Raw genomic sequence first — 24,203 nt, 5'->3', positions numbered from 1 at the left:
GTTTTTACAGAACTTTTCCAACCTCAAAAATGTATCTTTTGGAGACGAAAAAGAGAACTCTCTCAAAAAAATAAGTTTGAGAGAGCAGAAAACGGAACCTGTTTTCTGCATCTGAACTTCCAGTTTCAACCTGAGTGAAGTTCCAGTTTCCTCCATTCAGAAAACAAAACTGAACATCTTCAGTGTTCTGGAGCTGATGGGACTCCCTCTGGGCGGTTCCGACCCGTCGGGCCGGCTGCCTCTGACAGTCATCCACTCCAGCAGCTTAACAAATAGGATTAAAGTGGAGAGGAAGAAATCTCCCGCAGCAGCAGCAAAGTCCCATCTGCTCACCTGACAGCAAGAAGTCGCCGCCGTCGGCACGTCCTGCACGACGCGCCCGACCCGTCCGACCCATCCTGGTTCTGATAGTTCTGCCATGAGATCCGGAGGAGGTATGAGCAGGTGGAGGTGAGGAGCAGCGCCGACCCGATTGCAGGAGAAAATGGCCCGGAAGTGTGTGGTTCTGTGGACGCTGGGGGCCGTGCTGCTGTCCGGGCTGCTGTGCACCGAGACGGGTGAGTGAAGGTTCTGGAGGTCCAACTGGGGGTTCTGGATGGAAACTTCAGCTTTTCAGGACTATTATTGGATTTTCCTGCAGAATTTGACTGTTCTGAGTGAAAGTTCTGGTGTTTTTCTTCCAGTTGATGATCTTCAGAACCATACATTCACTGTTTTAATTGGACCTCTTACATTTTAGACCATGCCGGTCCAACTCTGAGATGTATTCTGGGTTTTATTCAGCAGAAAAGGTTTTATTTAACATCATAAAGAGAAGAAACGTCTTCGGTTCTGGTTGATCCGAAGCAGAGGAACAGTCCTGGTCGGAACGTCTTCCTGCGGTTTTGTTCTGCAGGTCGGGTCAATGTTTCCTGTTTTCCTGTTTTTCCAGATCCCAGCCGGGACCTGGTGGATTCGGACCCGCTCTCCTTCAGAAAGCACTCGGTTCTGATCCGAAGGAAGAGGAGCCTGCTGTTTCCCAGCGGAGTGAAGCTCTGCTCCCAGGAGACACTGGACCAGGCCGTGTCCAACCACCTCCACTTCTTCCACCTCAGAGGTACCGTCTGTTTCTCCTTCAGCTGCAGCTTACGGGCTTACACAGGGAGCCTGAGGTCAGAGGTCGGAGTTTGCTCTGAGCAGATGCTCCACATAACCTTTTAAAGAGCTGGTTAACCTTTGGTTATGACAGACGTTTGACAGTTGGACTAAACAGATTCAGCGCGAGCGCTTCCCCCAGGTTCTGGTCCGGTCCCTAGAAAGCCGGTCTCAGTGGGTTCCTCATGGGTCTGACCAACACCAGGTTGTCCCAGTCCTTCATGTGGCCTTGTAGACACGTCTCAACCACAACGGTCTTCATCTTGGAGGAAGATCTTCATCCTGATCTGTTAGGAGAGGCTTCAGTGAGAGTGTAACCAACCGGGAAGGTTCTGAAGGAGAACCAGGTGTTTTGCCCGTCCTACTGTCCTTCAATCCTCTGGTTGAAGAGCAGCTGAGGTTCATGATTCAACTGGTTCCTCCACTTCTTGGACAAACCCTGGAGGTTTGCATGTGAGGAGACTGATCCAGTAGCAGGTTTTTCAATTAGTTTGGATCGTTTGACAGCACAGTGAGAGAGAGAACCGGAGAATGTAAAAAATGACCATCTGTTTTTAATCCAGTATGGCTGACATAAGGTCCAGAACCATCTGGATGGAGGTACCAGATCAGATCGTTGGGTCATGATGATCCTGCAGTAGATTCTGGTTATAAATAGTGGACAGAAGATGTCTCAGAGACGTCGGAGATCCAACTCCAGGTTTCTTCCTCTATATTGGCCAACATTTTCTCCAAATCTGCTCATTAACGTCTAATTTTAGCTGTTAGTTTGCTGGTTTGAGCCCAGATCAGTCTGGCCAGTTGGGTAAAGGGTCACCATGTTGTCTCAATATGACCAGACGTCTGGCATGGATTATGAGTCCAGAAAGACTCAGATTAGAGTTTCTTTAACCATTGAGACATCAGAAACCTGCTGCTATCGTCCAGTTCCAGCAGGGTGCGCTGTTGCTGGTTACCAGGGTAGTTACGGGTCGTTGTGCTTCAGTGTGCCAGGAGACCGTGTGGGAGGCCTTCAAGATCTTCTGGGACCGACTCCCGGACCGGGACGAGTACCAGGTCTGGGTCAACCGCTGCATCGACGGATCGGTCAGCATCCAGGACATCGGCAGCTTCTTCAGCCAATCAGAGGAGCATCAGAGCCTCGTCAGGAGTGTAAGCCATCTCACCTTTGACCTTCTGGCTGTTCTGAACCATAAAATATGCTGCGTTGCTGATGACGTGATGCTTTGTTTCAGAGAGTCGCCCTGGCTGCTGCCTTGAACAGGTCAGTAAACTTCCTGTCCTGGTTCTGGTGGATCTGTGAAGTTACGGGCGGTTTGATGAGAATTGGTGTGAAGCTGATTGGTGTTGTGTTTGTGCTGACCCGTGTCGTTTCCTCACCGGCTGCAGTGTGCCCGTCTCCTCAGGCTCTCCTCCATGCAGGTAGGCTTCACCAGCAAGTGGAGCCGGGCTGGAGTCATTCTGAACAGAAAGGTCAGGCTAGATGAGACAGACCCAAAACAAGCTTGAAACTAAACCAATGAATCCACAAACTAAAACAACCAGAATCCAAAGTGACCAGGAGTTTATCTAAAGGCCTGAAGAAACATATGATATCACAAGTCTGAGTTCTAACCAGGGAAGGGTGAAAAGAAAGTCAGAACAGAGTTTTTCTGTCTGGTTTCACAAAAAGAACAGGAAAAAGAGCCTGAAACAGAACCAGCTGGTCCACTGCAGGTGTGGACCAGTAGATCTCAGGACAAACAGATTCCCAAATCACCTGGAGGAAGAAGGCAGTCTGCCAGGTCTGGGTCAAGCTTTGGATTCCTGGTGGTTCCCACTTTGGATCTCTCTAAACGTCAGAGATGTCAGCAGTCTCTCTCATATCTGAGTCTGTTTTCACACAAACCTGTTGGGAAGGCGTCTTTGTTTCTACATGAGAAAATACCTTTTAATCTGTATTCAGAGGTTCAGATGCTGCTCCAGTGAGCATTTCTACGTTTGACTTCATCTGAAGTCCAGTAAACACATGTTGAAGGAACCTGGAGGAAAACCTGGCGGAGCCTGAAGTGTCTGTTTGTGTCTGAAGTTTCTACAGTAAATATTTGGACATTAGGCTGAAACACAGCCTGAGTGTTTACATGGAAATATATTTTAAAACGAATCATTGATATAAACACTCGGTTTCTTTTAATATGGAGCAGAAACAGGAAAATTAAAGGAGGATTTGAGGAAGTGTAGTGACTCCAGCCCAGAGCCGCTCAGCTTTGCTGCTTTGTCGGCTCATAGACCAGCGGACGCCTCGTCTGGAGGACTGGCTGTGTGAGAGACGCTTCCTGCAGGCTGCTGTGCAAACATGGCTGCACTTAGAATAATATAAAGGGGAATTCCAACTATTTTAATGACTTGCATAACATGGGCAGCTATACCATAAACTGAGGTTTTAGTTTCTGATTCAGAAACAAAGGATAGAAAATAAACACATGTTCTGGATTTGCTTCAAAGTGTCAGAAGAAGTGAAATAGTTGGCATCCCCCTTTGCAGATGGAATCGCCTCGTTTTACCTCTGGTTTATTTAAACATGTCTGTTTGTCCTGCAGAACGGCACCGCCTGTCCAGACTGAACCGCCTGCCGTTTGGACTCTACCAGGTAGAAGCTGCTTTGCATCTTTTCCATCGTCGTAAACCTATAGAACCAAGATCAACAGACTTTCCCTAAACCCGACCAACCAGTCCAGACTTTCACTCAGCACACAAACATCCTGTTAGGATGATGCAGAACCTGGAAACAAGCAGAGAACTTTGAAAAACGAGGCGTTGAGTCTTTATTCATCATCTGCATTTACCGTATTTTCCGCACTATAAGGCGCACCGGATTATAAGGCGCAACTTCAATGAATGGCCTATTTTAGGACTTTTTTCATACATTAGGCGCACCGCATTATAAGGCGCATAGAATAGACGCTTCATACTCTATTATTACACATCCACATTAATAAAGAAATGGTCCCCGAGTACTTTATATAGTAGGCTGGCCCAGTCGTTGTTTCACTCACGGTGTTGGTGTTGCGATATTGTGCCCAACTGCTTTCTGGGTAACACAGACCAACCGACACGCTGCCGCTGCAGTCTCTGTCTCTCTTCCCCTGCCCCTCCCCCCCTTTAAATGTATTATCAAACTTTATTAACAAACCAGTGTTCTGACAACTATCCCAGCATGCACCGCGCACTACTTCTTCTACGGGGGAAAAAGAAGTTGGCGGCTGCTTACCGTAGTGGACCAACTACGTAAGCAGCCTACTGCATGTCTGTGTAAACATGACGTCTTTCATTTCGATCTGAGTTAATTAGCGTAGCATTTCTGCCGGATTTTCACAACATATCAGCCACGACAATGGACAGGGGAACCAACAAGTTCATGTCATCTTTTTTGGACGACATCAAGGTGTTTGAGCCACTGGATGCCTCCAACATTGTGCGCGTCACAGCTAAAAGCTACCGATAGATGAGGAAAACAGCAGATCCTCACACCCTCAGCATAAATATAGCTGTGGACAAGATCACTGATGCCTATTGTTCTTGCAAGGCTGGGTAAGTCGGCATTCATGGTTTTGATGGTCCACAATGTACATTAGCATATGTTTACTACTGTAGCTTGTGTTTGTGAGACGGTCACGCACGTGGTAGCTGCACTGTGACCTAAAATGGGCATTAGCCAATGAAACGCGGCCCCTGTGGTAAGGTCCGTTGCTGGACCTGTTGTGGCTCAATATTGGTCCATATATAAGGCGCACCGGATTATAAGGCGCACTGTCGGCTTTTGAGGAAATTGAAGGTTTTTAGGTGCGTCTTATAGTGCGGAAAATACGGTACTTTTGGTTGTGAGCTTCACCTACAGCGGCATGTTGGAGACATTGGAGGTAGAAAATGGAGTAAATTTACACCAGAAAACTCAGAAATTTTGAGATTCATCTCAGATATTTTCTAGAAAAAGATTCAAAAGTCAAAAAGTTTCAACAGTACAAGCTCAAAATATTTCCTTGTTTTTTTCCTTGATTATTTTAGATTAATTTGAGTTTTATGGCAGAAATTTCCTCCTGTTTTTCTATCTACAGTGGCTCTAATGCGCATCATGACACCCTGATGGATGCGACGTTTAGCTAGTCTGACAGCTCCAAAACAACTGCAGTGGCGCACCAGAAAGTTTGGTTGATGTCTTTTTATATCATTTTTTCTCTGTTAATTAACCACAGACTACAACCATTGCTTCCTCTTTGTCTGCCATTTTAGTTTATTCTGAACTCACTAAAAAATGAAATCTGAATGTTAGTGAATGAAAGCAGTTTGTTTGTTGTTTTGTTCCTTCTGTTTTCTTGATGATAATCGACTATTGGCCCTGAAGTAGAGATGAGATTATTAACCAGTACTCATTTCCAATCACCTCCTGAACATTAGCTGTTATTAGCGTAGGGCTGCAGTAACCTTCAAAGCAAAGTTAAAGAGTTTCAGTAGAAATATTCTTCTCTACGGAGGTCCAAGAGGAACACAGGATTAGTTGCCTCCCCCTGAAGGTTGGAGAAGAAGTTGCTCAGCATGAGGCCTGGTGTTCAGCCCAGGTTGGACAGTCAGGAGCTGCCGTGCCTCACCTTACACCCCGGTCACTCTCTGTGAGGGGGGTTGATTCCCGTCACAGGCTCCGCTCTCAGAATAGACCTGTAAGCCTATTTACGGGCAGCAGCCTGGACAATGGACGGAGATGGAGCTGGGGACATGCAGACCGGACTGAGTTAGCTATCAGGGTTAGTGCGATCACAGCCTGTAGAGGCAGCATCACCGGGCTGACTGTGTTCCCTCAGATTACACATTCAAAACAGTAATAATGACTTCAGAACCGTTTCACCAAACCCGATGTTCAGCTGAACTTACCCGTTCAACCTTCAGGTTGTTGGAGAGCAACTTTCACTGTTGTCCAGTGAAGCTCAGAGAACAGAAAGTCTCATTAGCTTCATTCAGTACACAAAGGTCAAACAGTGAACTTTAAACCCTTGTAAAGTCTAGAAAGTCGTTTCAGGTTCTGTTTGAACCATTGAAGAGATGTAACAAATTAAATTGACTAAAGAAGATGGTAGCACCCCCTAGCTAGCAGCTGATATTCTTTTGCTCTTTTGTTCTAACCTTCATATAAGGCTGAGCTTCCACTAATTCCTTTCCACAGGAGACAACAGTGTCGCCCTTGGATCAGAAGCTATTACAGTCCGTCAGCAGGAGCTTTCTCCAGTCACCTCTTGGACTCCATCGCTGTCTGCAACCGAAGCTCCACTTAGAGAGGCTGGAGCGACTTCTCGTGCGGATTTAACTGCTGACCCTGCTGCTGACGCCATGCCAGAAGACTCTAATGATATCCTGGAAACTGTACCGAGCATTACTTCACAGAGTCCAGCCGAGGTCGTCGAAAACGTTTTAAATGTTGGAGTCACTTCAGAGGAGACTGTAGAGATGATCACGGATGTTTTCCACCCTGTTACACACCAGCTTGTTGACCCGGTGGGTCAGGAGATCGGGACTGATGTTGGCAGAGCAGAAGAAGAAGAACAGCTTCTTGAAACTACTACTGGAGAGTTGAACAGTGTGTCTGTAGTAATACCAGAGGATGAGGAACCATCAACACAGCTGGTTGCTCAAGAAATCCTCACAGAACCTGCGGTTGTGGTTCTTCCAAAGCCCACCACGCCCCCTACTGTAAAAACCTTCACTCCAATTATCACTCCTGTTGTTGCTGAAGACACACCTGGGACAACTGCTAGGAGTTTAGCTAACCCCATCCAGGAGGAAATCCTGGATAACTCTTTAGATCCCATCCCTGGTGTTACTTTGACTGAGACACCTAGAGAGGCTGTACAGGAATCCATTGTTGAAACCGTTGCGCCTGAAACTGATGTTTCTTCAGGTTCTAAAGGTGAGGCGGAAACGCCACAGGTTGACGATCCATCAGAGGCAGCAGTAGAACTTAGCCAAGACGAGATAACGGTCAGCAAAGAGACGACACCAACAGTGTTTCTGATGGTAGAGTCTGAAGACGAGACGGAAATCAACGAGATTCCAGAGCAAGAATCCGTTCCCTCTCAGGACTCCATCCTGATGACTACCAGCAAGATGGATGAAGTAACACAAACTACTGAGATGACAATCAAACCTCTCCTTACTATAGAAGGAGAGACTGTTCAAGAAATCCCAACAATACGGACAATGACACATGCGGAAACTACCAAAGAAACTGTTCTTGTTTCAACATCAATGCCAGAGCATGTGATAGAGGTGGAAACAAAACATGAAAGAACTGTTATACTTACAGAAGATAATATGGTGGAAGGAGAAACAGAGGCTGGTGCTGAAAAGGAAAGTTTTCAGACAGAAAAAACCACCATTAGGGGAACAGACACAACAGAAGAGCAGCTGGGACCATTGGACAAAAAGTTCACTGAAAAGGAACCAGTGACGGTTAAAACTGAAACAGATGATGCAAAAACTGAAGCTACAGGAGATTCTGCTGAACCTAAAACTCCTGCAGAACCCAAAGAACAAGATGAGCATGGCATTATAGAAGAACTAGCACCCAGAGAAGAAACTGCACATGAACCAGAATCTGTAGGAGAACCTCCAGGAACTGTTTCAAGGGAACCAGAAATGGTAGAAAAAACAGCAGAAGATAAAACAGAAGTAGGAGATGATGCAGAACCTACAGAAGACAGGACGGTTGAGAGACCAGCACATGACCTGCAACTCAAGTTAGAAACTCTTGAGAGAGCAGAGCCTGCAACAGAGTTGACTTTCACAGGAGAAATTACAGAAATACCGTCAGAACCAACAGAACAGAAAGTAGTCAAAGAACAAAGAACAGGCCCTACTGGAAATCCAGTACCAGAACCGGAGGCCACAAGTGGACCAGTCCAAGAAATAAGCTCCACTTTAGGGACAAAACAAAAAGCAGAACCAACCACTAAACCACCAGGAGAGACAGAGCTAGCTCCAGAAATGGAAATCACAGAAACAGTGGAAGGAAAAGCACCAGAACCCACAGCTCAACCAGATCAGTTTCCACAACCCACAGTAGAACCAACACCAGATACCGTCACAGAACCAATGAAAGACGTGGAAGAAAAAACAGAAGCTGCTGGAGATCTAGAAGAGGAACCTGAAGTCACTGTGAAACCAGCCCAGGAAGTAAATCCCTCTGAAGAATCAACTCAAGAACCAGAACCAACCACTAAACCACAAGAACCCAAACCAGCTGAAGAAACTGCGACCATAGAAAAAACAGTTGAAGCAAAATCCCCTGAACCATCAGAGGTTCCAGAATCTACCGTAGAGCCTTCACAAGAAATAGATTCCATCATCGATCAAGGGAAAGAAGAAGACTCTACAAGACAACTGGCTGAAGGGGATCCAGATGTAAAACTGGAACAAGAACCAGTGCAAGAACCTGAGCCAACACAGAAACCAGGCCAGGAACCCGAACAAATTAAAGAATCAGCTCACGAAAGAGAACCAACCACTGAACCCACAGAAAAAATAACCAAAGATGAAAGACCTCAACCCACAAGAGATCCAGAAAAGACAACAGACTCCTCCACAGAGACAATAAAAGAAGCTGGACCCGCCAAAGAACCCGCTCCAGAAGAAAAGGCTGTAGAAGAACTATCCGGAACCTTTGAGAAACCAACACAAGATCCTTTACCCATAGAAAAAACAGCTCAAGAGGTTGAACTCATTAAAGAAACAACACAAGAAGCCGAATTAACCATTAGACCCGCTCAAGAAATGGACCACATAGAAGAACCAACTAAAACAGAACATACAAGAGAACCAGGCCCCAAAGTAGAAACTGCTGAAGAGCTTCTACACAAAACAAAACTTGAACAAGGAGTCAAAGAAACACCAGAAACCGCCGAAGAGCCAGCATTGGTGCCAGAGCCAACTGATTTTAAAGATACTTCTGAAGAGGCAGTCAAAGAACCACCACCAAAACCTACTGGAGAACCAACTAAAGAATTAGAACCTCCCATAGGAGTAGGATACAATGAAGAACCTACCAGAGAACCACCACAAGAATCAGAACCAGGTAAAGATCCAAAACCGGGAGAGGAAGTCCCCAGGGAATCTGTACCAGAAGCAGAAGTCCCCAAAGAGACTGAGACAATAGTAGAACCAACAAGACAACCAGCACCAGGAGAACCTGTAGGAGAACCTTCTGGTAAAATGGAACATACAAAAGGACTTGAAGAGACTGAACCTCATTTAAGACCTGATGAAGATGAAGCTGGTGTTCTTCCAACATCTGCAGATGCAGCAGGGGAACTGTTTAAGGTTGAAGATGACAGAACCTCTGAGACGTCAGATAAAGTAGCCGATGGAACAACAGATGTGCCAGAGGAGTTGTTAGTACCACAGACCCCTGAAAGAGAAGTGACTAGTGCAACTATTGAAGGCCCAGAAGACTCAAAAGGGTTACCTGTGACTGAGTTGGAGGGAGGTATTGGACAAGACATAGTAGCTGGATCTCCACATGGTTCTGAAGGGGAAACCATCAAAGAAACTACTTCCCATGAGGTTGAACCTGCGATCAAAGAGACTGAAAATGTTCTTGAAGCTGAAGAACCCAGTGAAACACCTCCAGAAGTCGTGACCAAAGCCCTTCTAGTGACACCTTCAGAAGAAGGATCCATCAAGACTGTCATCCCTGACGAGCTTCCTTTTGAGGAAACGGTCAAGACTGTCATCCCTGAAGAAAAGGTCGAGACTGACCTCCCTGACAAAACAACCAAGACTGACCTCCCTGAGGAAACAACCAAGACTGTCATCCCTGAGGAAACGGTCGAGACTGACCTCCCTGAAGAAACAACCAAAACTGTCAGCCCTGAGGAAGCGACCAAGACTGTCGTCCTTGAAGAAACAATAAAGACTGTCATCCCTGAGGAAACAACCAAGACTGTCGTCCCTGAGGAAACAACTAAGACAGTCGGCCCTGAAGAAACGACCAAAACTATAATCCCTGAGGAAACAATAAAGACTGTCATCTCTGAGGAAACAACCAAGACTGTCATCCCTGAAGAAACAATAAAGACTGTCGTCCCTGAGGAAACAACCAAGACTGTCGTCCCTGAGGAAACAACTAAGACTGTCGGCCCTGAAGAAACGACCAAAACTATAATCCCTGAGGAAACAATAAAGACTGTCGTCTCTGAGGAAACAACCAAGACTGTCATCCCTGAAGAAACAATAAAGACTGTCGTCCCTGAGGAAACAACCAAGACTGTCATCCCTGAGGAAACAATAAAGACTGTCATCCCTGAGGAAACAACCAAGACTGTCATTGATGAGGAAACAACCAAGACTGTCGTCCCTGAGGAAACAACCAAGACTATCATCCCTGTGGAAACGGTTGAGACTGACCTTCCTGAGGAAACAACCAAGACTGTCGTCCCTGAGGAAAAAACCAAGATTGTCGTCCCTGAGGAAACAACCAAGACTGTTCTCCCTGAGGAAACAACCAAGACTGACCTCCCTGAGGAAACAACCAAGAATGTCATCCCCGAGGAAACAACCAAGACTGACCTCCCTGAGGAAACAACCAAGACTGTCATCCCCGAGGAAACAACCAAGACTGTCATCCCCAAGGAAACAACCAAGACTGACCTCCCTGAGGAAACAACCAAGACTGTCATCCCCGAGGAAACAACCAAGACTGTCATCCCCGAGGAAACAACCAAGACTGTCATCGATGAGGAAACAACCAAGACTGTCAGCCTTGAGGAAACGGTGGAGACTATCATCCCTGAAGAAACGGCGAAGACTATCATCCCTGAGGAAGCCACCGAGACTGTCGTCCCTGAGGAAACAACCGAGACTGTCGTCCCTGAGGAAACAACCGAGACTGTCATCGATGAGGAAACAACCAAGACTGTCATCGATGAGGAAACAACCAAGACTGTCAGCCTTGAGGAAACAACCGAGACTGTCATCCCTGAGGAAACAACCGAGACTGTCTTCCCTGAGGAAACAACCGAGACTGTCATCGATGAGGAAACAACCGAGACCTTCAGCCTTGAGGAAACAACCAAGACTGTCAGCCTTGAGGAAACAACCAAGACTGTCGTCCCTGAGGAAACAACCAAGACTGACCTCCCTGAGGAAACAACCAAGACTGTCATCCCTGAGGAAACAACCAAGACTGTCATCGATAAGGAAACAACCAAGACTGTCATCGATGAGGAATCAACCAAGACTGTCATCGATGAGGAAACAACCAAGACTGTCATCGATGAGGAAACAACCAAGACTGTCATCGATGAGGAAACAACCAAGACTGTCAGCCTTGAGGAAACAACCAAGACTGTCAGCCTTGAGGAAACAACCAAGACTGTCAGCCTTGAGGAAACAACCAAGACTGATCTCCCTGAGGAAACAACCAAGACTGTCGTCCCTGAGGAAACAACCAAGACTGTCGTCCCTGAGGAAACAACCAAGACTGTCGTCCCTGAGGAAACAACCAAGACTGTCGTCCCTGAGGAAACAACAAAGACTGTCGTCCCTGAGGAAACAACCAAGACTGTCGTCCCTGAGGAAACAACCAAGACTGTCGTCCCTGAGGAAACAACCAAGACTGTCGTCCCTGAGGAAACAACCAAGACTGTCGTCCCTGAGGAAACAACCAAGACTGTCGTCCCTGAGGAAACAACCAAGACTGTCGTCCCTGAGGAAACAACCAAGACTGTCGTCCCTGAGGAAACAACCAAGACTGACCTCACTGAGGAAACAACCAAGACTGTCGTCCCTGAGGAAACAACCAAGACTGTCGTCCCTGAGGAAACAACCAAGACTGTCGTCCCTGAGGAAACAACCAAGACTGTCGTCCCTGAGGAAACAACCAAGACTGTCGTCCCTGAGGAAACAACCAAGACTGTCGTCCCTGAGGAAACAACCAAGACTGACCTCGCTGAGGAAACAACCAAGACTGACCTCGCTGAGGAAACAACCAAGACTGTCGTCCCTGAGGAAACAACCAAGACTGTCGTCCCTGAGGAAACAACCAAGACTGTCGTCCCTGAGGAAACAACCAAGACTGTCGTCCCTGAGGAAACAACCAAGACTGTCGTCCCTGAGGAAACAACCAAGACTGTCGTCCCTGAGGAAACAACCAAGACTGTCGTCCCTGAGGAAACAACCAAGACTGTCATCCCTCAGGAAAATGTCTTACCAAGAGAGAACGGTACCCTAGTGGTTCTCCCACCAGCCAACGAAGCTCCAGGTGTAGCAGAGGAAACTACACCAGGAACATCAACAGTGGGACCTACCGAGGAGGCAACCACCCGGTCCACAACACGCTCTCCTAAGTATGTAGTTGAAACCAACAATGGAAACTTTCCGGATGTACCAGTCCGGCCCTACGTAGAACAAGACATCTTTTTGGGGAACAGTGACTTTGTGGAGGAGGAAAAGGAGGATAACTCGGTAAGCAGATGTAGAATATTTCACAGTGATTGGTTAAAGTGTTGACTCCATCATCAGATGAGCATCTGGGCATGTTTTGTGTTTTCAGATTGGTAATGAGATAGACCACACGCTGCTGCGACCCCTGCGGCCCCTGAAGGAGTTTGTGGTGGAGCAGCGGATCAAACTGAAGGGAGAAACCTACAGCAATGCTCTGAGAGACCCCAGCAGCTTCCAGTACCAGCAGCTGGCCAAGCAGTTCAAACGCAAGGTCAGCACCTGTCCAATCTATACCAGACATGTACTTAATGCTGTAAGGGTCAAAGGTCAATGAATCCACTGCGAGCAAACTTACGCAGGTCTTTTTTGAAAGCTGTTCCTGAGCAGCGGTGCCATCTTTTCCCCCTCTGCTCTGTTTTCTCCTCATGGTTTCATCAGCACTGACTGAAAATGATCCTGTGTTGTTACCATCTTCTTGTTTTGAGTGTTTCTCCCTCAGTGACGTCCACAACACTCACTCAGAACCAAACTGACTTGCTTGTGGTTTCTTCCAAACTGCAGACTCAGGACTTTGGCTCCGGTTTAAAGGCCTTGCCTGACTTTCACGCTTTAAGTATCTTTATGCATTACAGCTCAGCTTGCTGCGGCTGCCAGAGAGCAGCTATACGAGCCGCGCAGGCTGCAGAGAACATACAGTATACGAGCAGTGACTCACCTCGAGCCGGTGGAAAATGCAGCGCTGCCAGGAAAGCAGAGCGAAGCGCCGGTGTGTTCCCGCTCCACTGGGAGGTTTATGGGCCTCGCTCCATGTCAGTGACGCGGGAAAGCAGTTTATGGTTTGAATGTCATGGTCAGGATCTTTAATGAGGGAATATGAAGTGGATAACTGCACTAATAGAATCAGCAGAAGAAGAAGAGGGCAGCCACAGGCCACTGAACTCTGAATAAAAGGTCCGAGCTGCAGATTTCACTCATTAAAGACTAAAGTGTCGGTCTTTACTGTGCCGATTAGGAAGACCTTTAGCTTTCCTTCCTCCACTGAGACTCTTCTGTTGTTGCTCTTTAAATAATCCCAAACGGTCCAGATGTGGTGAGACAAACATCCTGCTAGGGAATGAAAAAAACAGCCTTCATTTCCTGAACATGTTTCACCTTCCATCCTCTAAGGTTTCTTCAGTTTGTGTTTGGATTATGACCTTTGAACGATGACATACTAATGATTCATTAACAAAACTTTAAAACCAGAGTAGACCAGGAAGTGATGAACATGTACTGACCTGTATGTGATCACCTGTGGAGTAACTGGCTGGTTGTCTGGTTGTTCTGGGCCGAGCAGTTCCAGGTTTTAACCTCTGTCTCCTCTGACAGGTTGAAGACGCCTTCAACAGGCTGCCAGGCTTCAGGAGCCTTGACATAATTGAATTCAGGTACAGTTTAATTGACTTAGATTACAGCTGACCTTAGGAACCGTCATTTATAAGTAGTAAACTTTGGATTTAAAAGCAAGCTGGACAAAAAGTTAAGTTTCTCTGTCACGTTTAATGATTTATTCAAATTTTTCCTGGTTTCTGTCGGCTCATTTGTGGTTCGGTTTGTGTTTTCAGGCCTCAGAAGGACCTGCAGCGGTAAGTTTGTCCTCATTCTGTCTTGGCCTCCCAAACATTGCTTCATTATTGCTCTGTGCAGCTGGGCTCATCCATAACCTGTAACCCTGCTGCCTCTGAAGTCGTCACTCTTCTCTCCTCAACTTCTGCTGCTCTGGGACTTGTGTTTTCACTTCTGCTGAAGGATTAGTTGGCGTCTACCCTGACGTCTTGTCAGGCTTTATGGGTGACTTAACCCCTGGCCCCTTTCTGGCAGGAACACTGATTAATGCCCCTCCAGCTGGCTGTGGAGGTGAAAACCTGCTGCAGAGGAGCTTCATGCTGACGGGAAGCTAAAATCTAGGAAACCCTCAAAAAGCTAAGATAATGTAAGACTTAAAAAGTCTGATCCTCTGGAGTTCACAGCAAATTGATCATAAATGGGCATCAGACTCATGGCTGAAGGCAGGATGGTCCTCTGGACCAGATCTTTACTCACCTGTTGCTCTGAACAACAGGTCTGCCGCTCCGCTTTCTGCTTAATGTCCTTATCGATAGTCAATCAGGTTTTAAGTGGGATAAGACGCTCAGCGGCCACCTGCAGCCGTTACAGGATTACCTTAAAGCTTTATGACCAACTCTACTCTCACCGCTCCGTCAGACCAGCCCAGTCTCCACTGACCATCCAGCAGGTCACCAGGTTCAGGCGTGAACAACGTCTGATCAGCATGAACTAACAAACAAGATGAATGTAAATGTAATAATCTTCCACCTTGGTGAAGCTAATCAGATAACAACCAGATCCAGTCAAGACTAATTTACTGTCTAAAATAATTTCTTCTTCAGATGTTTTAGATGATTGGATGGTGTTTGTACCTGAGTGCTGACTGAGCCGTTCTGTGTTCTGGTCCCATCAGGGGTCTGGTGGTGCAGGTCCACTACGCCATCACTCTGGATCTGGAGGTGGACAGCGGTGGCATCTCCAGCGACACTCTGGACTTCATCACTCTGCAGAACAACCAGGTGGAGCGGAGCTACGTTGGCTCCGCTGAGCAGCCCACCGTCATCTACACCATCACTGATTTCCGTAACTACATCACCGAAGCTCTGCACAAAGACAACGTCCTGACCAACGGCAGCCTGGAAAATGGTACCTTTTGCTTGTTTGGTCTTTAGAAACTAGTGATCAGGCCCAAAATCTGACAAAATCTAAAGTTTATTGCTTGTTTCATAATTGATGACTTATGTTTTCATGGTGTAAAGCACTTTGAACTGTCTTGTTGATGAAATGTGCTCTAAAATCAAACTTAGCTTAACTTTAGAGAACATATTGAAGAAATATTGACTCCCTTACATAAATGTTTTTGTATTTGAAGCAGGGAACGTTCCTCCTGTGAGACCTACAAGTAAACCGGATGAAGCTTACAACAACATGGTGAGCTGAACAAATTCTGTTTTCTAAATGAAACTTTGACAGATTTAAACGAATACAGCCTGACCGACGGCTCCTTGTTTTCAGGATAACATACTGGCTGCAGAGAAACCTCCCGATGCGCCGATCCATGAGCCTGACACCAGCAAGGTTTTCCTGAAGAAGGAGGACTTCCTGTTTGACACCAGAGACCAGTGGAAAGGTCCACACAGTGAGGAAGCGAGTGAAAACGACGTCTTCTTATTCGATGAAAGTACAACATCTCCACAGACCGTTAAAGGCCAAAAGACAGTTGATCTGGAGCCGATAACTAAAGATGGTAAGAATCATCTCCGTCTGTAAAACCTCTGTTGTTTTCCTCAATCAAATCAGTCAGTTGATGGGTTCATTTGCTTCACAGATGGTGGAAACATTGAAGGTGAGGGATTCCTGCTCACTATGCCTCCCAGCGCTGTGGATGACCACCAGGTGGAAAACCAAACGGTGGTTCCTGAAGGTTCCCCTGCAGTCACTGTACCTCCAAAACCCTCTGAGGTCATGTCTGATCATGGATCTGGATCCGGTTTCTCTGGAGATTATCAGGATTCTTATCTGTGGTCTTGGGAGGCTTCAGAAACATCTGACATCACTTATGACCGGGGGATCGATAGCCATGAAGTCCTACCACCACCTGACCTGGAGATGGATACGGATGATGCTGCTATGGAACCAGCAACTTCTAAAACCGATGATGTTTTACTGGAGACAACCTCCATGTCTGATTACTCTCACACACAGAAACCTCTGGATGATGTCCTGGTGATGCCTCTGAGCACAGACCCACCAGACTTCACCACTCCTCAAGTTCTTCTACCTTCGACTGAGGCAGCCATGACGGTGGACCTTTCTGTTCAAACGATGGAAGCATCTGGTTTCCATGACGACTTTTATCTGGTTGAGCCTCAGTCCCTAACAGTTACATCCTCTTCTGAACCTAAAACCTGGACTCCAGCTGATTCTGGCATCAGGCATCAAGAGGCCACTGAAAACCTGGAGGAAGAGATTTTAGGGGTCACTGTCTCAGATATCCTAATGATGAAAGGTGAAGAGGTTATTGTTCTTGATTTACCAGAAACTCAGACTGAAGCTCCTCTCACTCTGGACCTGCCTACATTTGTTGAAGTGCAGGCGGTCACAGTCGGTGAACTCAGCGGTGAAACAGCTGCTGGTCCAGAACAGCCTCAGGTCCTGGCTGACAAATCTGAGCCGCCGCTCCCAGAAACAAGAGCACCCAGTGAGATTGAGATTTTGGAGGAGCAGCATTTAGGAACCACTCAGTCCCCCACGACAGTACCTTCCACTGAAGGTCTGGACCAGGACCTGGCTGTGGATGAAGTCATTGCTGTCACTACAACCACAGCAACTCCAGTCCCAACTTCACCCCCAGCCCTGGAGCAGAGCGTTGCACTGTCCCCTGAAAAGGAGTCGCCTTTCACTCGGGTGTCTGACTTGGTGCCAGAAGATGAGGATCTCTTTCACCACAAAGAGGTCACTGATGTTTCCACAAGCTCCACTTCTTCAGACGTTTTTCAGTCGACACCAGGAGAAAAGACTCCAACTGATTCTGGACGGGGATCACTGGATGCTTCAGAGCAGCACATGGAGATAACTGAACCTTCAGGAGAGGAAGCAGGACCTCCTACAACGATAAATGAACCTTCTGAGGGAATTGTAAAACCTTTGGATGAGGAAGAAGGATCTTTTAAACCCGAAGAACCTCCAAAAGACAAAGCAGACCCTCTGGAGGATGCCGGAGTCAAACCACATGTAGAATCCTCAGAAACTGAAACTGTGACAGTGAAGAGTGAAGCTTCTGGTGGAGAAAAGCAAACTCCTCTGGAGGACTTAGAGTCGACATCACTGGGAGAACAACCTGGAGAAGACCCTGACTCTCCAAAAGGAGAAGGTGTGGAAGTGCAACCATCAGGACAAGAACTGGAAACCTCTAGACCTGAAGGAGAACCTTTAGGAGGCAAATTAGAACCTGCTGGAGAACAAAAAGAACATTTTGGGGGAGAAGTAGAAGCTTTAGGGGAACCTGGACTTTCAGAAATAAAAGTAGAACCTTCTGGAGAAGGAGAAGTAACTCCAGAGGTGAAAATTCAACCTTCTGGAAAAGGAACTGAGCCTCCAGTTGTGCCTGTAGAGCCTGTTGAAGGACATTCTGAAGAGGTGCAAAGGTCACCTTCTGCAGGAGGACAAGTAAAACCTTTAGAAGAGCAAGGAGAACATTTTGGAAAGGAAGTGGCTCCTTCACATGGGAAAGTGGAACCAGAACCTTCCAGAGAAGTAGTCAACGGTCTCCTTCCAACACCGTCTTCCTCAAAGCCCAACGTTAACGACAGTTCTTCTGTCATCAACCTGGACTATGACTTCTCCGACATGCCGAGTATCGATGTGAGCATCGACCTGTTCCAGTACGGCTCTGGGGAAGCTGATGGGGAAAGCAGTGGCTTCTCCAGTGAAGCTCGGGGTTCAGACCTAGAAGCTTTTCCTTTACCAGGCCGGCCGGGCAGAGCTCTGACCGTGTTCTTCAGCCTGAGGGTCACCAACATGGCGTTCTCCAGGGACCTCTTCAACAAAAGCTCCTCAGAGTACAAATCTCTAGAACAGCAATTCATACAGCTGGTGAGAATCTCAAAGAACCAGATACCATTAAATAGGTTCCTATTACGGACACTCTGGTGACCTTTCTGTCTTTTCTTTACAGCTGGTCCCGTACCTTCAGTCCAACCTGAACAACTTCCAGAACCTGGAGATCCTAAACTTCAGAAACGGCAGCATTGTTGTAAACAGCAGAATGCGTTTTGGCAAACCGGTTCCCAAAGAGGTCACCAACATCATCTACCTGATTCTGGAGGACTTTGCCAACACGGCGTACCACACCATGAACCTGGCCATTGACAAGTACTCACTGGACGTTGAATCAGGTGAGACTCAACCCAACCAAACCTGGAGGAGGAAATATGTTCAAGTCCATGGGAAGAACAGGGGTTTGGTTTCCCTTAAATCTAAATTCATTATAAATGAGGAGCAGTGAGCCTAGTGGAGCAGAAAACCATCGAGTCTTCTTACGTCTGGTTGGTTTTCAGCTTGTTTGTGCAGCGCCGCAGCATCTTGGTTGCCCTTTCACCTCTTAGGATCTGATCTAATACCTCAGATAATCCGTCTGGGAGGAACGTGACCAGTGGCACCGAATGCAGTATCAACATCATGTTTGTTTGTCTCCATCTGCCTGAACACTAGGTGTTTTCCTCCTCCATAAGTCTTTAAAAGGTAATGACTGGGTGGTGGCAGTTGTTTACCGGTTTTAATCCGTATAATGTCCTTTTATCGTAAACATGTTGGAACAAACGTTATTTCACTACAAAGATGACTTCTCCAAACTAGAGGGTTTATTGGATGCTTTTGAAATTTGACATTTCTTGTTGTATCAGAACCAGAAAACTCTACAAACTGTAGAAACCAGTCTAGTCTGAAAGGTCACTGGATGGATCTTTGAACAAATTAACTCCTAAGATCTGAGTTTAGGAGATCTTAGGCAACCCGTTAATGGTTTTCATGTGGGTAATGAGACCCCTGCTGGGTTTGTGTCAGAGTTTACCAAAGAGTAAATAACTCATTGTTTCTGCATTGCGACTGCACTTTAATCTGTCTGAGCCATTGTTAGGAGCTCTTCACTGACTAATCAAGCTAAGCCACAACAGTGACTCACTGTAAACTCTGGATAATCAGTTTACTCCTCTCATCTTCACTGCAGACACGTTTTCCATTGCACAAGCACAAGCTAAACCTGCCAGGTCACTTAGAGGCTGCAGGGCTCACCAGGGTCACCAAACAAACTTTATGATCGCTTCAGCATCATTAGAAAGAGAGAATACATGTTGACGTTGCCTTGGAAACATCAACTTTGACTTGAAGAGTCAATCATTGTAGAAAGGAAAGAAATGATCCTATCTAAGCATCTGGAGTGACTTTGTGATGAACCATCTGAGAGAGTGACTCGTTCTCAGGTGGAGTTTCTGTTTTGATGTGACCCATCGGCTCTGAGGTAATTTCCTCTCTGCCCGGCAGGTGACCGGGCGGATCCCTGCAAGTTCCAGGCCTGTAATGAGTTTTCCAAGTGCATGGTGAACCAGTGGTCAGGAGAGGCAGAGTGTGTGTGTGATCCTGGATATCTGAGCATCGACGGCCTGCCGTGTCAGAGCGTCTGTGACGCTCAGCACAACTTCTGCCTCAACGATGGCAAATGTGACATCATCCCTGGCAAGGGCGCCATCTGCAGGTAGGGGGAAATAAACTGGTGGGGTGTGTTTAGTGTACTGTAAAAAATGAATTAGCCCTCATTATGCTCCTGTTCACCAACGTCAGGCAGAGTTTTTGTTACAGTTTCAACATTTAATTGAATTCTGAATTATATTCTTTACAATTTAAAGACAATCATCTGTCTTCTTCTGCTTAATATTTTCTGCATATTATAATTACTATAATTGTAATTTAAGTGAAATAGGATGAAACTGAATTTAGCATCTCTACCAACTGTTAAATAAAACATCACATCATCTGCATATTGGTGAATATTTGCATTAAACAGTGTAAGCAGAGCTTTGTGAGGGGATTCTGCAGATTTGGCTCAGGTTGACCCAGTTGGTTCTGCAGGTGTCGTGTTGGGGAGAACTGGTGGTACCGCGGTGAGCACTGTGAGGAGTATGTCTCTGAGCCGCTGGTGGTCGGCATCGCCATCGCCTCGGTGGTCGGCTTCCTGTTGGTGGCTGGAGGAATCATCTTCTTCCTGGCCAGAACCCTCAGAGAGCAGTATGACGGTGAAGACACGGAGGATCCACTCAGGTTGGCCGAATCTTTGCGTTTCAGGAGCGAACTTAGTTTAATGTGAAACTAAAACATTTTATCTTGTGACGTTTTAGGCGCCATGAAAGCCTTCCAACTTTGGAGCGAGCCACGAAGTTCAACCCGATGTTTGAGAGCGACCCGGTCTCTGCTCAGTACTACCGGCGCTACGATGACAGCCTGCCCCAGTACCACCAGTGCTGCGACTCCTCCCTGAACCAGTGCTGCTCCAAAGACCTGACCAGTGAAGAAATACAGAGCATCTGCCAGAACACGGCTCTCTCCAAAGAGGTGAGGTCGTTGTGTTTCTGGACCTCTGTGGCGTTAGCATCTCGTTGTCCTTGAAGCTAGTTGTGTTAGCGGCTCAGAGCTCCTGATTACCAGGCGACTTTCTCCTCTGAGCTTTGACTTCAGTCCGGTGATCTGACACCATGTTGTGACGTTTCTTTGGCTCAGACGTTTTCAGCTCAGCAGGATGTTTGTACTACATAGACGAGTATTTTTACTTCTCCTCCTACTGCACTCTTACATAAACTTGATCTCCGTGCGCTGACCTCTGACCTCTCCGCAGGAGATCCAGGAGCGTCTCAGAATAATCGAGTTGTGCTCCAGAGATCAGCGCTTTGCAGACTTTGTGCGGCAAACGCAAGTGTGAGTGCTCTTACTTTTTTCTTTATCCGTTTATTTAATGCTGACCTGAAACTACTCCTCAGATATTTACCATGTTGGTTTGAATATTTAAGCTGCTAGATCCTCAGATACTTAGAATTTCCTGTGTGAAATCAAAACAGTAGAAATCTGAAGACCAAACAAGCTGCACTTCTGTTTCTTTAAAGGCTGAAAAACAGCAGGAGGGTCTACAGAGGCTCATCAGCCTCAAAGATCTGAACAGAAAAGTTGTTGTTCGCCTCTCAGCTCTGTTCACGTTCAGCCTGAACACAAACTAACCTGTTCTTCCTGCCACAGATTCCTGGAGAGGAGAGGAAGCTCCACAACGTAGCGTCCAGGCAGCCGCAGACCTCCAGGTACAACCAGACCTGCTGCTGCTGAGGCTTCATTTATTATGCACTGCACTACCCAGAAGCCTCAGCAGACTCTACCAACATCAGCTATGCTCAGCTTTAAACTCTTAGAGATCATCAGTGAGCTGTTGTAGTCATTTGATGCGCTAGTAGCAGAGCTAACTTTTAGCTTAGCACTTTAAAAATATCTTAGCTTCCCCTAAATTAATTTATCTTTTGTGAAGTTTCAGTTGAAAAAACTTCACGTGTTCAAATCATACTTATCAACTGTTAATTATTATTATAGACGTTTATATTCATGCTCTTATTTTGAAATCTGTTTACACAGCAGTTTTGTCATGTTCTCTTTTTTCCCCCAGTAACTTTATTTCAAACAGGAACAAAATAAATGGACAGTGGATCATATTTAAACATAAATATAACATCTACAGGCAGAATATGTTGATTACAATGTCACAGCTAAATTAGTGCTGAACGGTTGTAATCTTTCCAGGGCAGATTGTTGTTAGCGCTTTAGCATTAGCTTCTGCTAAATACTGCTACATTGTGTAATACTTTAGCATTATATTTATAGTTCGGCTTTAGGGTTAGCATTGCTAACTTTTCAGGTAATTTATTATTTTTTATTAAAAGAAAGTGTTCTGTGCCACATAAAACCACACTCTGGTACAAGATGTGAGAAAAAGTGTTTCTGTACCAGAATTGGTTCACTGGTGTTTGGATAAAGCCATCAGACTGCTGACCAGCCCAGCCATGTTTTCACTCAACACACCTGTAAAAGCAGATGAATTAAGATGATCGTCTCGTAAAACAGAAGATGAGATGTAGCGTATTTGGGGGCTCGTCCGGGATCTTTTTGCCATCTGCAAACACTGAGCTTGAGTTTTTTTCTTGTAGAAGTGAAAATGAGTAAAACATTTACAGGCTTGAGAACCACTGTTCAGAAATAAACGTTGAGTTTTTAACCCATCTGTTTCTCCACAGAAACCAGCACTACGTCTGTAACTGGAGGAGGAAGACCAGTCTATCATAATGCTGCTGTTCGTTGAGCTGGAGGTGACCAGATGCTGACAGATGTTGGAGTTTATTTTTTCGGCCTGAAGTGAACTTGATTTTTGATTCCGTTCTGTGTTTTTGTATCCTGACGTCTTGTTTTGAAGGAACACTTTGATTTCTGATCTTTGATCGCTGGACATTACCTCTGTCTTACACATTCTGCCAGATTTCATCACCAGCTTGGATCGAAGGGTTTCTGGTTGCATCTTGACCTCCTGGTCACCACCCAGGCTTGTCTGAGGTGTAATCCCAGACGCCGGTGACCGGCAGCGTTTCTCCCTCTGGTGCCTTCACTGTTCTGTTAGCTCTTCTGGGATGTGATGCAAACAGACCCCTGGATCAAAAGCAACTTTGACATAAATCCACAACACCAAACATCATCAACCTCCTGCTTTTTCTACTGCTTCACTGATGTTTACATTTCTGTACTAGAGGTAGAGCTTAACTCTGACTCCATGAAATGATGAATATGTCTAGTTTGTGTTTTCTAAGACTTTGGCTGCTTCTCATTAGAGCGAGGCGGATCCAACCTTTCCCTTCAGTTTCATTAATGTGTTTATTTTGTGGATCTGAAACATCTGGATCTTGTAGAACAAATGATTTGGACAAAAGACAACTTTTAGTTCTTCAGCGATACTCTGGTACCTGATTACAGAGCAAACAAAGCACCAACACAACAACATGGGTCCAATCGAGCTGAGGTTGCTCTAATGTCAGCCTCCTGCAAAAGGTACTAACCAGTTGATGTAATCGCTAAATGTTCAAGTTATTTACCGAGTTATTCACTGACGAAATGTTGTGACCCTGCAACAAAATCATTTGTTGTTTCAGTGAGACTCTATGAAACAACTTTCTGCTCTCAACCTCATCTGTCATGATCTGGTTCTGTTACGGTATTTTCTTGACCCAGTTCTGAAGATCAGCTGGCTTTATTTCTTTCTTTCTGTACCCCAACTACCAGCCGCATCGTTTCACATTATTCATGTTTTCTGCTCTCTGAAGTTCCACTATGCTGTTTTTATGATAAACTATTTTCTGATCTTGAGAAAAGCTTCTACTTCATCCCCAGAACGTCGTGTCTAATTACTGAAAATACAGACCTGAACGTTGAAGCAGCATAACAGCTAGCTTGTTTTTAGATGTGCTAACAGAGACCAGGAACAAGTTTTATCATAATTTCCCTCCTAAATGTTTATCATGATGTTTTAAAAGGCTGTCTCTTTAACTTCCTCCGGCTCCTCAGACGGTTTAACGTTTGAATGTTGACGCTCTCGGCCCTCATGTCTGTCGCTGTGGTTTGTATTGTGTGTTTTTATGCCGGTTTGTCTGATTTTTAGTCTAAAGCTATAATCTAAGCGTGGGAGGTGGCGCACTTTTTAAAATAAAATGCTGACTTTTGTTTACACACCCGTCGTCAGACGTTACATGTTTGTTAGAAGAGGAAAAACTCTAAAGGCTTCGCAAACACTCTGCTGCCGGTGTTGACATGTTGGTCATCGCCATGACAACCTGATGACATCACAGGTAAACGATAAACAACAAGAACGTTAATCTGACTGGTTAATCCTCTCAAATATGTTTCAACTGTATGAAAAGTGTCATAAAAACACATTTAATACTCAT

At 45.9% G+C, this 24,203-nt stretch overlaps 1 protein-coding gene across 1 annotated transcript; it reads left to right on the top strand.

Moving 5' to 3' along the window:
- The first annotated feature begins 484 nt into the window (after positions 1 to 484).
- On the top strand, positions 485 to 24,203 carry LOC106928004 (uncharacterized). Its single transcript, XM_088003974.1, has 23 exons — positions 485 to 557; positions 896 to 1,096; positions 2,120 to 2,286; positions 2,370 to 2,398; positions 3,714 to 3,763; positions 6,329 to 9,843; positions 10,045 to 11,046; positions 11,584 to 12,072; positions 12,151 to 12,621; positions 12,710 to 12,871; positions 13,969 to 14,027; positions 14,205 to 14,225; positions 15,101 to 15,333; positions 15,560 to 15,618; positions 15,703 to 15,934; positions 16,016 to 18,282; positions 18,365 to 18,584; positions 19,729 to 19,939; positions 20,314 to 20,502; positions 20,580 to 20,793; positions 21,074 to 21,153; positions 21,469 to 21,527; positions 22,509 to 24,203. The coding sequence occupies exons 1-22, from the start codon at positions 485 to 487 to the stop codon at positions 21,500 to 21,502; spliced, it is 9,978 nt and encodes a 3,325-aa protein (XP_087860100.1). The 3' UTR covers positions 21,503 to 21,527; positions 22,509 to 24,203.

The sequence above is a fragment of the Poecilia mexicana genome, unplaced genomic scaffold, assembly GCF_051168715.1.
Source record: "Poecilia mexicana isolate PSO_F unplaced genomic scaffold, ASM5116871v1 scaffold_2, whole genome shotgun sequence".
NCBI classification, from domain to species: domain Eukaryota; kingdom Metazoa; phylum Chordata; class Actinopteri; order Cyprinodontiformes; family Poeciliidae; genus Poecilia; species Poecilia mexicana.
Note: the sequence above shows the minus strand (reverse complement) of the source record. Positions and strands in the feature narration are given on the sequence as shown.

Coding starts and splice junctions, on each gene's coding strand:
- LOC106928004 (XM_088003974.1), top strand. CDS start 485: ATGGCCCGGAAGTGTGTGGTTCTGTGGACGCTGGGGGCCGTGCTGCTG. Junction 9,844..10,044: donor AAGAAGGATCCATCAAGACT/GTCATCCCTGAC, acceptor GAAGCGACCAAG/ACTGTCGTCCTTGAAGAAAC. Junction 15,935..16,015: donor GGAGCCGATAACTAAAGATG/GTAAGAATCATC, acceptor TTTGCTTCACAG/ATGGTGGAAACATTGAAGGT.